Below are 17,463 nucleotides of genomic sequence, written 5' to 3' on the forward strand. Positions count from 1 at the left end.
GCGTGCATTTCAAAACATGCAGATAATAATGGTTCTTCTTGTTATTTGCTTTCATATTTGGGCCAGAGTTGTAGCAGTAACTTTATTATGTCTATTATATAAAATATGAAAGACATTTCATATAAATGTCTCTATGACTCAAAGATTTAAGGGATTATGTGATTGGGAGGAAGGTTTAAAATTAAACCCAAGATAGTTGTGGTATTCCAATTTGATTTGGGAGCTTTAGAAGTTATTTGGAAGGATGAGCAAGTGGCTGAACAGTATATAAATTATTCCTGTGTCTAGGTTCACTCTGAAATGTGAAAATAAACAGATGAGACAAACCAATAATGAGATTCAGACTAGTATGACATCATGTATTCAGATACTGCAGAATGTTTAAACTGTTCTTTAACTTTGAGAAATGTTGAGGTAGAATTTTCTACTCACATCTATGAATAATCTTACCCATTCATTAAGTGGTCAATAAAAAAGGTTTTCTTCCACTCTAATAAAGAATATTTTTACTGTTGTGCCTCCATTCTTCTCAGTTTTGCCAACTATACTATGAAATATTTCTAAATTAGTAGATAACTTTTGCCCTAAGTCTTTCATTTGGATCTTGTTCCAAATGAAAGGCTTAGGGCAAAAGCTTTCTACTAATTTAGAATGTGTCTAAATATTGAAATAGCATTGATATTCCAATTAAAGGTAGAATGAGAGGCTGTCTCCAGTAATTATTTATACAGTATTATTGTAATAATCAATGGTCACCCAAGTTTTAGGCTATGAATAGCTGAAGACGGAATGAAAACAGAGGTAGAACAAAGATATGGAAATATTTCAGTAATATAATTGACAAAACTGAATAGAGGTGGAACAGTGAAAATACTCTTTAATAGTAGGGTAGAAGAATGCATGTTACTCCAAGCTGGTAATCAATTTGCCTGCCTCAACCCACTGACTGATTTATGTGGCTCAGTTTAATGTATAATCTTTATGATTTGTAAATTATGTGTGAACCTGAGCACTGTGGCTTATTCAACTTTCAGGGCCGAAGAGAAGCATGGTAAATCATATGATCTCTGCCAAAATCTGCAACTCCTGATCAAAACAAAAGGGAATTTGCTGATCTGTACAGATGTGAGGCAAATTAAATATAGGGGACAGGAGCAGAGGACACCTACTGTAACATCTATTTTGCTCTTCTATTTGGCCTTCACTCTGAATTTTTCTCACCTCTGCTTCATTCTTGATTTCTTCATATTCCTCCTTCATCTTTTCTCGGGCATCTTCATCAACACTTGTATCTCCAATTCGGTTATAGAGAGATATGGCTTCCTCTAGTAGCCGATCCAGCAAAGATGACCGATTCTGAACATCTTTCAGTAGGACCTGAGCATGGCTAAGCTGCCACTGCTTCTCCTTTAAGCCAAGCTGCAACTCTATGTCAGGTTCCAAGGTCACCTTCATGTTGTGAAGCCAGGTGTAAAATTCATCCTGGGCCTTCAAGTATTCACTCCAATGCAACCACACCCACTCAATGCGGCTGTTGGAAGAAAAAAGACAGTTAGGTACATTAATTCTTCCTTCTCCAACGTTAAAGAGAATCATCTCTAGATAGTATGACCAGTACTACATCATTATATCGTCTTCGGATAGTATGACCAGTAGCAGGTGATAGTTTGTATCCAGAGGGCACTAAACTAGTCTACAAAATATAAATGGTACTTGCCAATAAATTCCAAAATCAAAATATGGCATTCATTTAAGGCAATGGCGCCCAACCTTTGGGGCACCAGGGACTGGTTCCATGGAGAAAGGTTTCTCCACAGACTGGAGGGGACATGGTTTTGCATGCTGCCTGCATCCTATGGGTGGGGCTTCACTTGTTTGCATGGACCAGTTGCTGCCATGCCACGGACCAGTGCCAGTCAAGGCAAGTCCACAGCCCTCAACCTGTTCCATGTAAATGCTGCCATGATGGTTGCTTTCCAGTTCCAGCATATATACTTTTCTTTCATATTATTGTTCTTTCAACTTTTTAAAGAGGTTCTGAATGAACTTAGTTTTAATCGTACATTATCCATGATATAATGCTGTGCAAAGAACCCTTGAAGAATTCTTGGGCATCTTCTTCCTTTGCTGCAGTTTACTTCTTTCCTTTCTGATGGCCTTAATTTTGGAATTGGGAAAATATAACTTGTTATTCCTGTGCCTATCAAAGTTAAAGACATTCATAGCAAACTAAGAGATTACATGTTTTGCATGGAGAAGAACCTTGGACCATTCCTTGGTATCTCAGTAGTACTGGGAAATTTACTGCCTGAAATTCTTACAGAAATGTGGCTAATAATAAAACATATAACATATTACAAAATAAATAAGAATATAGTCTATGAAATCACAAACATTTATTCAAATTAATTTCATAAAGTACCAGACTCCTCCTCCTCTTTTACCACTTCAGGTGTCAAGGGAGTTATAACGTTCTGGTTCTTGCTCTTCTGGTGGCCTCAACCATTGTTAATTGAGGTTGCTGTATATGGAATTTCAAGACTTCCTCCTCAGGTCAGCATATCACTTTATTTGCTGTGTTTATATGTAATTATTACATCCCTAATTACAAAGTTCCTGCTTCAATAGCCTTTTTTTGTTTACAATGTTATAAATACTGGTAGTGTCAAGATTGGGCTAATGCACCAGTGGTTCTTTGTATTCTTATCATATTGATTCTACTGCAATTATTACAATTCATTTATTTTGCTTTCTTCCATCATATAGAATTGGTATACAAAAAGGGGCAGGCATCCCCATTTGTTAAATGAAGACTAGGAGGCCGCCATGGCGTCAAATGCTCTCTTTATGTCATATTTATCTCTTTTTCAAGGGAATCTAGGCCCATGATTTGGGTGTCTGAAAGCAGGCATTTGAACCATTTAAAATGATCTAAACTGATTTATTATGCTGTGTTATTATCTCTGGATAAATCTCTAAGGATAATATTTCATTTGCCATGACTAATTGCTACCCATCCAGCTTCGCCTAGTTATAGCAGATACGTTTTTCATGGGCAAACTAGAAAACCAACCAGAATCTTCAAAAAGTGGTAACAAAGGAGGACAAAATTGTCATTTTCTGTCTGGCTTAAGAGTTTTCTGCTCAGAAAACTCTTAAAAGCCATTGGTGGGAGACCTAATTGGGGGCATTTGGGAATCTTACCTGTGACAATGAGTAATGTATATGGCTGTTTCTTCCCACATGGCTTTAACATCCTTTAGCCTGGATAATATTTCATGCTTTTGCTCCTCACTGATACACTGAAGCAGAGCATCAGCCTTCATTAGGACCAGGTCTATTTTCAACCGGCCTTCAGGTTCCAATGCACAAATTTTCTATTAGGAAGAATTGTACACAGAAATTAAAACATGAAATTAAAACTCTTTAATGAGGGGTGGGTTTCTTTTTTCAGAAACATACTTAAAAAGAAAAAAAACTAGATCCGTACTCTTTTAATATTGGAAAATTATGGACTATAGAGTAATGGTTGCTTCATTCAGAGTAAACAGAAGGAAATACACTAAGTGAGTAAATGGGAAGGAAGAAAATGGATAAGGAAGGCTTTCTCATAACAGGGTTAATTCAATCTTCCCATCCTATGCCTTAAAATAATTCATGCACAGGGATATTTTAACTTACATAATTTAATATAAATTGTGTGTGTGTGTATTATAAATACATAAATAAATAAAGCTGGGTTAGGATTATGTTATTAGATGGGGTGGGGGAAGGAAAGGGGAGAAAGAGAATGGAAAGTTTAAGATTGGGGAAAACAACTCCCCCCCCCAAAAAAGTGAAAAATAAGTATAAAATCAGAAAGCAACAGAAGAGGGAAATGCAGAAGAGAGAATTAGAACTAGAGAGACAAGGGGGTAAAAAGGGGAGGGAGAAGATGAGAGGGAAGAAAGAAAGGAAAAGAAGTTATAAAGGACAAGCAAAATATAGAGAAACAGGGTCTATTTAGAGATAATGGGTGAAAACTTAATGGAAAAAGGGATTCTGCAAAGGTACATAAGATAGTATGGTTATATTAGAAGCAGAAATAATTTTAGAAAATATGAAACAATGTATGATTAAATGTCTGATAAAATAGCTATCGTAATTCAGCGGAATGCTTGTCAATAAATAAATGTAACAAAAGGTATATTTAATGATTTATAAAACATATGTGAAGAGAAATAAGGGAAAAATTAATTATGGAGATTATATGTGTTTTTAAGGAAGCATGATATTTAATTGAAAAGAAGTGTTAAAGATGTTATAGTGATGATAGAACTGAACTGGAATGGAATGAGGGTTTATAATTACATATATTTACAATCTTTCTTTTTTTAAAAAAAAAAAGAATATAGTGTGTATGATAAGAATGTACCAAGCAGAATTCAATTGGAAGTTATGTATTATGTATTATATTGAAGGTCATAAACTTAAGGTATATATTGAAGTTTAAATAAGAGTTGAATGGATGTAATTAAAAGATATAAAGGTGTCATACTCCAATTAGTAACTACAGGAGAAAATTTGTTTAATGAGAAAAGATAATATGAAATTGAAACAGAACAGACAAAAGTATAAATATAATGATTTGAATTGAGATGAGATAATCAAAATAAAATTGAGAAAATTAAGAGGGGAAAAACTATATAGAAAATGTAAAATAGTATAAGATATGGAATAGAATACAAAAAGGAGCATGAAATTGAGTTTTGTGTCTGTATAAAGAAGTTCAACCCGGGACCATGCTATTTTCAAAAAAGATGTTTTACTTGTATTTTGTATGTGTGAAAACCCAAATAAAACTTTATTATTAAAAAAAAAAAAGGGAGGCTTTCTCATAACAGGGTTAATTCAATCTTCCCATCCTATGCCTTAAAATAATTCATGCACAGGGATATTTTAACTGACATAATTTAGTATAGATTGTGTTTGTGTGTGTATTATAAATACATAAATAAATAAAGCTGGGTTAGGATTATGTTATTAGGGGCACATTTTAACTGAAAGTCACATCAATTGATTTAATTAAGTTAATGAACTGCAGATTAATCTTCTAGCAAGGAGGATATATAAGCAGAATTAGACGCCCCCATGTTTATAGTGCAATTTTGTGCGTTTTGCTATGAAAAATAATGCACAGGGGACAAAGAGCTGCTAGAATAGATGCATGTAGGTATGGCAAAGAAAGCAAGTGTAAGTGGGTGTGTGTGTGTGTAGTCTATTCAGATTAGATGATACTGCTGAGATTATTTATTTTGAAATAGTGACTTTTTTCTTTCCTCCCCCTGCTCCCCCCCTTGGAACTGCTTTTGTGATCTTGAAAGCAGATGCAACCTTATTTTCAGCATTTCTGTAATACCAAGCCTGTACCCCTAACAATCAATTATCATTCTAAAGCCATTCAGCAGATTTTCATAGGACTCTGGTGGTTGACAGGTAAACATTGTGCTGCCTTTAGATGTTTTATCTGCAAAAGATCTTTTTTATTATTATTATTACTTTGTTGACACTGGGAATTCCCTTGCAAGGGTTGATTGACAGTGTAGTAAGATTTAGAGAGGTATGGTGGATAATGTTGCTGTAAAATAATTTTAGTAGGGTTTTCTTTTTCTTACCTCCTGCCTTACGTTTTTGATTTTTACTTTCTTACTCCTTTCCCACAATCTTTTCTGCACTTTTCTGTTGCTAATTGCAAGGTATAATAGCACAACGGATATGAGGTTTCCCTGAGTTTATTCCCACTTTCCTCTTGTGAATGGATGAATGCTACATTAGTTCCAGGAGAATCCACACTTGGAGAATGAATTGTATAGTACCGTGATGGTGAACCTATGGCACGCATGCCACAGGTGGCATGCAGAGCCATTTGTGCTGGCATGCGAGTTGCAGGCAAACTTGCCTCACTGTGCATGCGCACGCCTCATAGCTGATTTTCGGCCGGTTTTAGGCCTTTTTCAGCCTCCCAAAGACTTGAGGAAGGCTTCTGCACGCTTTGCAGGCCAAAAACTAGCCCCGTTTCATTACTTCCTGTTTTTCTGAAAATACCAGAAGTGACGAAACAGGGCTAGTTTTCGGCCTGCAAAGCCTGCAGAAGCCTTCAAGCCTCTGGGAGGCTGAAAAAGGCCTCAAACCAGCCGAAAATCAGTTATTAGGCGCAGTGCAGGTAAGGGGGTGGCGTGGGTGGGTGGGTGGGGATTGCACATGTATGCATAGGGGCATGGGGGCCACGCATTGCCTTCTGGGTGCTGGCACGCAAAGCAAGCGTGCAAGCGCGCACACAATTTTTGGCACAGAAGCCCAAAAAGGTTAGCCACCACTGGTATAGTACATAGGAGACTTTTGCCAAATTCTATTTATCTCTAATATGTCTTATTCTTATTTATGTATTGTGGACTATTTGAAAGGGGATTATATAACCATGTATACAATGGCACTGAAAAAAGTTACTTATGATTATGTTTCACACTTACGACCATTACAGCATCCAAATGGTCACATGTTCAAAATTTGGATGCTTGGCAACCAACTCATATTTATGACGAATTGCAGTGTCCCAGGATCACCTTTTGCAGCCTTCTGACAAACAAAGTCAATGGGGAAGCCAGATTCAACATTCACTTAACAAATGTCTCACTTAACAACAGAAATTTGGGGCTCAATTGTGGTCCTAAGTGGAGCACTACCAGTACTTTTGAATAGAAGGAACCAGAGGCAATTTGCATGGGAAGGTCATTGGTTTCTTTTCACTCTGTGTGTATCACACTATACATATTGGCATCATTGTTTTGGTGTCTCTATTGTGCATCTGAGTCAGGAGGGGCAATGGAAGCAAGATTTCAGAACATGCCTTCGTATAATAATCACAGCTATAAAAAATATTGTATCTGCAAAGATGGTTCTTTTACCTCTGTGTCCCTGAGTCTAGCCTCCAAGGCAGACCGAGGCCCTTTAGTATTATCATTGATCCGCAGTCTCTCCTGGATGGTCTTCATCCAATCTTCTGCTTTCTCCACACTGCTGTCAAATTCATTCTGTGACTGCTGGATCATTGCATTAGAAGAGACTAGGCAGAGAGAAATGAACATAAAACCATTTTAAACAGGAGGAGTAGAGATAGGGTGCAAGGTTCTTTAATGCAGAGCAAGTTTGGTGTGTTAGGTGGAGATATCAAAGCCAGCGACACTATCACTTACATTATTCGAAGTGTGAATAATGTTAAGTAATAGTGTTAATCAATAAATAAGTCCCACTAAGCTCAGTTAAATTGATATAGATTTCAAACTTTAGATCATCATCATCTCTGTTTAATGACCCCATAATCCCTTGTGGGGTGTAGTCTGGGAAACTGAATGGATCTGAGTGTTTACTGGCCGCATTCCCTTTCTGTCGCCAATGTGGAGTTATATTCAGCAGATATATTCTCATTGTGTACACAGAGAGAAATATCTGCCTCTACTTAGGATCGAACTCACAACCTCCTGATTGTGAGGCAAGAGCCTTACCTCCAGACCACCGCACCACTCAGATTTCAAACTTTAGATCTGATTTTCAAAATGGGGTCACACTGTAGATACAGATTTACATGATCAAATGCATGACCAAAAATCTCCTAGGTATCAACCAATCAATCATTACAATAAATCAAGTATGAGCTTGTTTGGAAGTTCTAGTAGGGGAGTGCAGCTATCTTATACCCTTGACCGAATATTGGCACACTCCTATCTGAGATGGCCATCTCTTCCACCAAGCACGCAGCTTCAGAAAGGACACACATGGAACGGTAAGAGAGAAAGGAGACACCCATGTAGCCAGCCAGATCAGCTGAGTCAACCCTGGTGATCAATGGGGTGACAGATGTCACAGACAAATCGCCTTCACATCCAAATCAGCTATAAAATTAGCACGTCAGAAAGCACGTTTTCTCACCCTGCTACTTCTACATACTGTAGATACTATCATAAGCCCCACTACCATCACTTTTGCCAACATATTAAAAAGAATCTAATTGTAGGCTCATGCCTACAATTTGAAGAACTGAACCTTTGTTTTGAACTTCCATATCCCCTTTGTCAGTAATCTATATGACTAATTCTTAAATGGATCCACTGTATGCACGGATTTACATGAATGGCATGTAGCTCCTCTACATATTTATGTGATACTAATACATTTTTACAAAAACTAGGGAGGATCCTTTCTGAGATGTTTGCCATGTCCACATTCCTTTTGCAGACTAAGCTGCCTCTTAGCCAACTGTCCTCCTGCCTGCAGGTCTTCCCTGTCTCTCAAGGTACATACCATTACAGTATCTAATAATAATTCCTTGGTTCTATTTGTTCTTCTTTAAAAGATATAATTAAGTTCTTCCCTGGTTCCTTGCATGGTATATCCTCTAAGCTTACCATAATAGATTAAGTTTTTGTGCTAGTATAAAGTCCTTCTATTTATAATCTCAGATTTTTACATGCCACTGATATAAAAATCATTGTTATATTATTCTGGGAGTCCCATAAACTTCAGTGGGTGAAGTGCTGGGCCTGCTACAAGAGCAAGAATGGGCTGCTGGGGGTTTGCAGGGGTTCGGGAGAGCCCCTAGTTAACACTCTGTGCAGTTTGGAGAACCCCCAAATCCCACTCTTGGCTGGCCCCGCATATGCCTCCCCTCCCAGGAGTCCCCACACGGCCTGTTTTGGTTGCAGGTAAGTACAGGGTGCACACAGAGGCTCGCAGAGGGTGAAAAACAGGCCTCCTGGAGGTTCGGGAAGGCTGGAAATGGGCCTCTTTCCAGCTTCCAGAAAGCCTCTGGAGCCCAGGGGCAGTTTTTGCTCTCACGGAGGCTTGAGGAAAGCCTCTGGAGCCCGGGGAGGGCAAAAACGCCTCCCCGCTATGGTGCAGGAGGCCGACTAGGCCATGCCCGCCATGGCCACATCCACCCAGCAACCAGGTAGAACATCTTTGCTAAATTTTTGAAGCCCACCCGTGTACAAGAGGGAAGAAGAATTGGTGTGAATTGCGCACATTGTCTTATGAGATCACAAATGATTTACGCTGGGATAAAATATGCTTCTGTCATTTCCGTCAAGGGGATCACAACTAAGTTACACCTGATGTTTGAAAGTCATTATTTTGTTTTTATTGCCACTCCTCATTCTTGTTTAACAATCTCACAGCACAAATGTCCTCAGGCATGTAATACATTGGAACTTGGCGCAAAGAGGAAGCTTCCTTTACAGAAGGCAGGGTTCATTTAGGGACTGGGTGTGTTTCTTCACAATGAAGAAAAAAAGATAATATTTTGTGGTGACAATTGAAAATGCATAAAAGAAAACTCTGCACGCCTCCCCTCTTCCAAAAAAGCAGCATCGATGGAAGCTGTTGGTTCATGTGGACTTTGAAGTGCTTCAGACTTCATTGTGAAAAGGTGCTTTAATATACAGAAGAGTCTCGATGCATCATTGTTTTTCTCAGGCTCTTCTAGCAGGTGCCTTGGAATCCCAGGAAAAGATGCAACTGCTTTAAAGAGTTGTAAATTAAGGACATTTTTTTGAGTTAAATCAAAAATAATGCAAACTCTTACGTAAAACTCTTGAAAGGAAATTGTAGAATATTTTGTACATATTTAAAATACTGTATTCAGCCTCCCCCACCCCTGCTTTTCTAAAGAATAGCTCCCATAATTCTAAACTGGCTAGAGGTGATGGACTTTATCTGGAGAGAGGAAAACTCTGCACCATTGAAAGGAGGAGGGCTTCTTTTATTAAAAGGTTTCTGATTGTCTAGGTCTTTAAATCTTGATACTATTTAAAAATATAATAAACAACTTTGAAGGCTTGGGAGGAACAGGGATGAAAAAAGTGGAAGTAGTTGAAAATTCAGAACGCTATAAGCTATCATTCTAATTGTCCTGATTAGAGATATGCATAAGTGCACCATTGTGCCTACCGTCCCTGTCCTATTGTCCCCATTTGTTCGTACCTATTTCCTATAAACTCATGTTTATACTTATATCTATTATCTTGTAAGCGATTGACAAATCAAATAAATAAATAAAAATAAAAATTTTATCATATATATATGACTTTTCATTTTCTTCATTCATATTTGTTCTCATCAGTGTTGCAAATGATTTTTATATATTTCTGATTAAAAAATCAAGTCCCATAATAGTATATTGTTCAGTTACTTAAAAGATACAAAGTAAACTCTCTAGATAAACTCTAAAGCTCCATCTAAACACATTTATCAAAATAACTGGATTAGAATAGGGCACAGGTATAGGGCTAGACGAAGATCAAGAATTAAAGCTAAAAAAAAAAAAACCAGAAGTTGACTGAGAAAATGTTGCTAAATAATAATGTTGAAGTTTTAAATTTATACCAATGTTTTAAGATTTTAAGCAGTACAGTTGTGTACTGCTTTTGTGCACTGACATTTTAAGCAGTGCAGTTGTGAACAGTGTGTAGTTTATGGTGTAGAATGAATATTTCTGAAACATGCAAAAACATGTGTGCAAAAGAATGTTTTTGCTCACTTAATTATGTGGCTTGGGTACATTAGAAGAACAAAGTAAATTGAATGCATTAAAGATGAAGAAAGAAAGAAAGAAAGAAAGAAAGAAAGAAAGAAAGAAAGAAAGAAAGAAAGAAAGAAAGAAAGAAAGAAAGAAAGAAAGAAAGAAGCTAGATAGCTTTGTTTCTATTTGTTAGAAACACATGACTTACAGGCTGTGAGTATGTGACTTTATGTGTGTGTACTTGTAAATTTAGCATACATTTGTAAATCATCTAGCTGAAATATAATCTTGTATGCAATTTCCCCAAATACCAGGATTTTTTCACACGATATTTAGGGGACAAGGATATAATCCAAAGTAGAATGGTGTTCCAAATTATTATGAATCTTGGAGATATGAATTACAATTTGCTTTAAAAAAAATCCCTACAAGAAAAATTCTATATTGTATTTAATTAGTCTGTGGCTATGTTCATCCTTCACTCATTTCCTGCACCCCATCCCATGATTTCATTTTCCTAAATGTAGAAAGTGTTGTTTACATACTTATTTTACAAACCTTAACCTAAACCTCATTTAGATTAGAAATAAAGAATTCTACAATAAAGCTCAACTGTGTTTAGACTTGGGTATTAATCACCAGCCCTGTAAAATGGATGTTTGCCATCACAAATGAAATTCACATGCAAAAGTATCACATTGAAGTTGGAAGCAATAAGAATTGGCTCAAAGAGAACAATCTTTGCTATTTTGCTATATGGACAAAGTTCATTAGTTAAGATTCTCTGAACAAAATTGTTCTGAACTTAATTTTGCAATAGTCCCAAAGCTACATACTTCTAGACAATTCAGCCATTCCATGCCTTTTCATGACAGTCTGGGCCCCAAGTAGGTTACGCTGAAAAATAGCACTGACAAAAACAAACACCAGTAGTGCAAAAACTTGCCTGACCAAGTAGATAAGGCAGCTACTGACAACTTCATCTGTGTTTTTTTTTCAGAAACAAAATCAACATCCTTCATATCGCAGATATATTTAGAGCTAAGGCGTATACTGTATATTCGGGAACAAAGTAAAATAGGCTATTTCTTTATGACTCACTTTTGCCTGCACTTCTATTTTCCATAAAGTACTCCTACTATGTCTATGCAAATGTGTTTTTGTGTGTGCCCAGGAATGTGCTGGATTACAAACATAAGTTTTCAATCCCAGAAGCAGTTCCTTTGCCATCTACTGGGCACATCCAGTTCTGCTAAGAGGGCAGCTCCATATTCTGTCCTTCTGCCGTCAGATTATATTGATCCATGCCATGGTAAGACCACACTTGGAGTACCACATCCAATTTTGGTCACTACGATGTAAAAAAGTTGTCAAGACTCTAGAAAGAGTGCAGAGAAGAGCAACAAAGATGATTAGAGGACAGTAGGCTAAAACATATAAAGAACAGTTGCTGGAATTGGATATGTCTAGTTTAATGAAAAGAAGGACTAGGGGTGGCATGATAGCAGTGTTTCAATATCTCAGGGGTTGCCACAAAGAAGAGGGAGTCAAGCTATTCTCCAAAGCACCTGAAGGCAGGACAAGAAACAAGGGGTGGAAACTAATCAAGGAGAGAAGCAACCTAGAACTAAGGAGAAATTTCCTGACCGTTAGAACAATTAATCAGTGGAGCAACTTGCTGCCAGAAGTTGTGAATTATCCAACAATGGAAGTTTCTAGAAGAAATTGGGCAACCATTTGTCTGAAATGTTATAGGGTTTCCTGCTTGAGCAAGATTCCTTCCAACTTTGTTATTCTATATCCCATTGTTGCTAGCATTGCTTGGACTAGAAGACTTCCAAGGTCTTAATTCATGATTCTAAGCCTTTTGCCAGGGTATTCATAGGTTGGAAAACAATCGCCACCAACAGAAGAAGAATCACCTATGTTATATTTAAAAGCAACTGAACAGAAACCCAGAAATATCTGTTCAAATATGAGCATTTATATCATTCTGAAAGTCCAATTTAGATAGAGCTACACACATATCTTTTAAAACTCTACCCAGAATCTCAAAACTCACTCTGGGCTTTGCTCCTGACTTAGCCTGGGCAAACCAGCTGCAGACTTGCCCAAGCGAAGCAGAAGCAAAACTTTGCTCCTTGCTTTGCCTGGGCAAGCCTATGACAGACAGCAGCAGTTCCATCAAGTCTGAAAACCCTTGTCATATTGGTATTAAAATAGAATAAATAAAAGTGATATATTTATATTTTGCCCTGTCCAAATGCCATTGAAATCAGAGTTGTATTCATGGGTGAATGTTCATTCTTTATTTTAGCAAGTCATGCTAAGCTTCAGAAGTCCAACTGCAAAATATGTAAAAGCCTTCTACCCTTGTTGTTTCCTCACAAGTGGCATTTGTTGGAAGCCTGCTGCTTCTGATTTTATTTTATTTTATTTTATTTTATTTTATTTTATTTTATTTTATTTATTTATTTATTTATTTGATTTGCCAATTGTTTACAAGATAATAAGTATAAATGTATACATAGTTGTGAATACATGAAATGGGTACATATAAGAAAAATAAAAGAATAAGAGAAACAATAGGACAGGGACGGTAGGCATGTTGGTGCGCTTATGCACGCCCCCTACAGGCCTCTTAGGAAAGGGGTGAGGTCAATAGTAGACAGTCTAAGGTTAAAGTTTTTGGGGTTTGGGAAGAAACTACAGAGTCGGGTAGAGTATTCCAGACATTGACCACTCTATTGCTGAAGTCGTATTTCCTGCAATCAAGTTTGGTGCGGTTTACTTTGAGTTTGTATCTATTGTGTGCTCTTGTGTTGTTATGGTTGAAGCTGAAGTATTCATTGACAGGTAGGACATTGCAATGTATGATTTTATATACCATGCTTAAGTCAGACCGAAGACGGCGTAATTCAAGGTTTTCAAGTTCTAGAATTTCAAGTCTGGTGGCATAAGGTATTCTACAACTAGTAGAGGAGAGGAGAACTCTTCTTGTGAAATATTTCTGGACTTTCTCAATTGTGCTAATATCAGATACGTAGTGTGGGTTCCAGACTGATGAACTGTATTCGAGTATTGGTCTAGCAAATGTTTTGTATGCTCTGGTTAGTAGTGTGATATTACCAGAGAAAAAGCTACGTAGGATTAGGTTAACAACTCTAATGCCTTTTTGGCTATGTAGTTGCAGTGGGCTCTAGCACTTAGATCATTAGAGGTGAGTATTCCAAGGTCCTTTACAGAGCTAGAGTCATCAACAAGATCTTGACTATTCAGCTTGTATTTTATTTTCTGATTTTTTTTTGCCAATATGTAAGACAGAGCATTTATTTGTTGAGATTTGAAGTTGCCATTTGTTTGACCACTCTGATACATAGTCAAGATCTTTTTGTAGGGTAGCAGTATTGTCTGTGGTATTGAACAGCTTTACATCATCAGCGAAAAGAACGCAATTGCTCTTAATATGATCACAGAGGTCGTTTATGTAGAGTATGAAGAGAGTTGGTCCTAGAACACTGCCTTGGGGAACACCACTATTGACAGGTACTGGATTTGATAGTACGCTCCCGATTTTGGAAACAGGTGGATCCTATCCTTTACGGGAGTCCTCGGAGCGCAGCTAAATGCTGATTCAGCTGTTGTTGGATGGAAAAGCCTATGGCAAGGGCCTTCAAACTTGGCAGCTTTAAGACTTGCGGACTTCAACTCCCAGGATACTTGAGATAACATGACTGGGGGAGGAATTCTGGGAGTTGAAGTCCACAAGTCTTAAAGCTGTCAAGTTTGAAGACCCCTGGCCTATGGAGTAGTGAGAAGGATGAGTGTGACATAAAGGAAACAGCAGCCTGATACTGATTGCCCCCAATACAAGATCTTGTATTGCTGTCAAACCAGTTTGTTGTTGATGATGATACAGTAACCACTCTTCTTCCCTGAGGGAATCAATAACTTTGGAAAATCTAATGCAGATAGACCACATAAGGTAGAAATAGGGATACTGGCATGAGATTGCAAAAATCTGGATCAGGGGTTTCCAACCTTGGCAACTTTAAGCCTGATGGACTTTAAGCTTTGCTGGCTAGGGAATCTGGGAATTGAAGTCCACCAGGCTTAAAGTTGCCAAGGTTGGAAACCCCTGATCTGGATGACTATTAGATGGCACAAAGTAGGTACAGAAAATTTAAATGTTGCTATAGTTACATGGATTTTTGCAAACCAGATTTTGTAGCCCCAATGTAAATAAAAACTGACCCAACTTTCACTCAGATGTGTCACTGTCTATAAAGTTGGTTTCTGCATCTGTCCAATTATGCTAATCCTCAGTAGTAAGTCAGAGAAGACATAATATAATATAAAGCCTAGTTGTCCTACTATGGCTTTGTTCCCACCACACTCTTTTGCAATTCATTTAATGAGTCAATAGATATATTTGCATAATATACTTAGCTGGTTTTCTAATCACACTGATATTGTTTTTGTTATAGGTGACTCATTTGATTAGTTTTTGATTGAACATATTGTACAAATGGGTTAATTCAGATAATTAAAATACCAAAGTTAAATGTGATGGATGAATTTTATCCAATTCCTTTTTATGGATATTAATTCTAAGACATATTATTTTCCTCTCCTTTTTAATGCAGTCCACTGGTTCATAACCATAAGCCTAACCGATAGCAACCTCACAATCCCTTCTAGTTCTGATGATGTTACCATGTTGGGTAATGAAATGTCTGCAAGAAATCAACCAAGCTCAGTGACTACCAAGGGCCCCACTCTATAAAAACTAAGCGGTCACTTCTTAAGCTTTGCAGCATTTTTTGGCAACCTATAACAAAGAAAAACTTATTGTTGCAGACCATATTATAAATATCTGCTCTCATTAACCTGCCACCATTTCTTTCATGGTGACCTTATTCATCCAGAGGTCACTAATCTTTTTATTAAAATTCCATGGAACAGTTTACTTCAATGTTATAGGGACTATATAAAATATTACTGCCTTTTTAAACTTTATTCATTAATTCAGTAGATAAAAAGAATGATAGCACAGAAAATGTAGCTGTTAATTGATTTAATCAGTAAATTACCATATATTAAGCTTTAGTTGATTAATAGGGATATATTTTGCTTTGTCTGGCTTTGTTTTAATCAGTAATTTTTATGCTGCTAGAAACTGCAGATACTAAAACAGAAAAACAGAATAAAATAGCTTTAGTCAGTTTTGATCAGTAATTGCACACACATGTAAAACACAAAGATGAAATTAGATCTACACATAAGTTCAAGGTTTTCCTAATAAATATCCTCATAAATACTTCCCAAATTGCAGGAATAGCAGGCTTAGTTTCTCCCCAAAGTCTATGAAAAGGTGTTCCTTGCAGTTACTTTGACAGAATTAAAAAAATAATAATTCTCACAAACCTGTTCACTGCTTGTCAATTCTCCCAGGTAAACTAGACCGAAAACTCAGCCAGATGAGCTAATTCTACTTTATTGTAAGGCAACATTAATAGAATCTCAAAAATATAAAAGCACAAATCTCCTGCCACCACTTTTAATTGCTCAAGTTTCTTCCTCTGACAGTCAACTCCTCCTTCTCTTGTCAGATCGTTTCCTAGGCAGCATCTCTTCCCCTCATTCCTCAAGGTCACTTCCACATACCATTATATTACTTTAGCAGACTTCAAGGTCCATTTAAACATTTATGCATTTCAGATCATGGGGGCGGGGGAGGCTGCCCTCCTTAAGATTGGTTCTTGTCTGCCTCCTTAAGGACAAGAAGCAATGGGTGGAAACTAATCAAGGAGAGAAGCAACTTGGAACTAAGGAGAAATTTCCTGACAGTTAGAACAATTAACCAGTGGAAAAATATCCACTTTTTTCCTTATCACATGGAATATAATGACTTGCAGATCGATTTTATTCATGTATGTATGTATATGTATGTATGTATGTATGTATGTATGTATGTTTTCTTAAGTTTTGCGGGTACTGACATGTATGGTATCAAGCTTTGTTTGGGTATTTTCCATGTCATTATGGTTGTGCTTTTTAGAAGTTGTAGCAATGTTTCGGCAGAATTTCATCTGCCATCATTAGGCTTCTGTATTGTAGTTGGTCTGTATCGTCTGTCCAGACGAACACAATACAGAAGCCTGATGATGGCAGATGAGATTATGCCAAAACGTTGCTACAACTTTAAAAGCACAACTATAATGATGTGGGAAAATACCTAAACAAAGCTGAATACCATACATGTAAGTACCCGCGAAAACTTAAGAAAACTATATGGACATCTGCAGATGATTTCTAAATCTCCATGGAGAAGTTAGTGTTACTTTTCACTGTTGCAGCTGATGAATTACTGGTTTGAATTACTCACAAATATATGCTTTCCTAAATTAAATTAAAAAATTTTAAAAAACCCAGATACATATATTTTAAGCTTACAAAAGATTAAAAGAAACTTTTATGAAATATAAAGAGAGAAGACAAAATGTTATCACTGAACCCTTGTGGAAGGATAGGATGCTGAATGAGAGGTTCTGATACAAACATGTATTGCTTCTTAATCCCAAACTACCCCATATTGTTTGCCTTGTTATTTAACTGTATGTCATGTTCAATATTGTGAGATCTTGTATGACTTGCTCCTTTATCTACAGTAGCATCCCCAAGGTTCATTAGTAAAGAACTGCTTTAAGGTTTGGGTTATGTGAAGTCCTATAAAGCCTTCACCCCCAGGTGATCCAAGCACAAACAACTTACTTTGATTCCCTTCCAAGACAATTCAAACTCAAAGAACTATCCATATACAGAAAGAAAATTTCAAATGCCAGATGCTCAAATGCATACATCTACCCATAACACTGGAAATATGGGAGGACTGCCCTTATTTCACCCTA

At 37.1% G+C, this 17,463-nt stretch overlaps 1 protein-coding gene across 3 annotated transcripts in view; it reads right to left on the minus strand.

Annotated features, from left to right (window-relative positions):
- Positions 1-17,463, minus strand: part of SYNE3 (spectrin repeat containing nuclear envelope family member 3) — a 91,856-nt gene that overhangs the window by 56,956 nt on the left and 17,437 nt on the right. For all 3 annotated transcript variants that reach the window (XM_087952133.1, XM_087952135.1, XM_087952134.1), the window contains exons 2-4: positions 6,945-7,102; positions 3,205-3,377; positions 1,222-1,531 (exon numbers count right to left, since the gene is read on the minus strand). In XM_087952133.1, coding sequence (XP_087808259.1) covers positions 1,222-1,531; positions 3,205-3,377; positions 6,945-7,102 — 641 coding nt within the window. The remainder of the gene's footprint in view (positions 1-1,221; positions 1,532-3,204; positions 3,378-6,944; positions 7,103-17,463) is intronic.

Source organism: Notechis scutatus, chromosome 1 (genome assembly GCF_049901735.1).
Source record: "Notechis scutatus isolate UNSWTSFEM ecotype Mainland chromosome 1, rNotScu1.2, whole genome shotgun sequence".
Classification (NCBI taxonomy): domain Eukaryota; kingdom Metazoa; phylum Chordata; class Lepidosauria; order Squamata; family Elapidae; genus Notechis; species Notechis scutatus.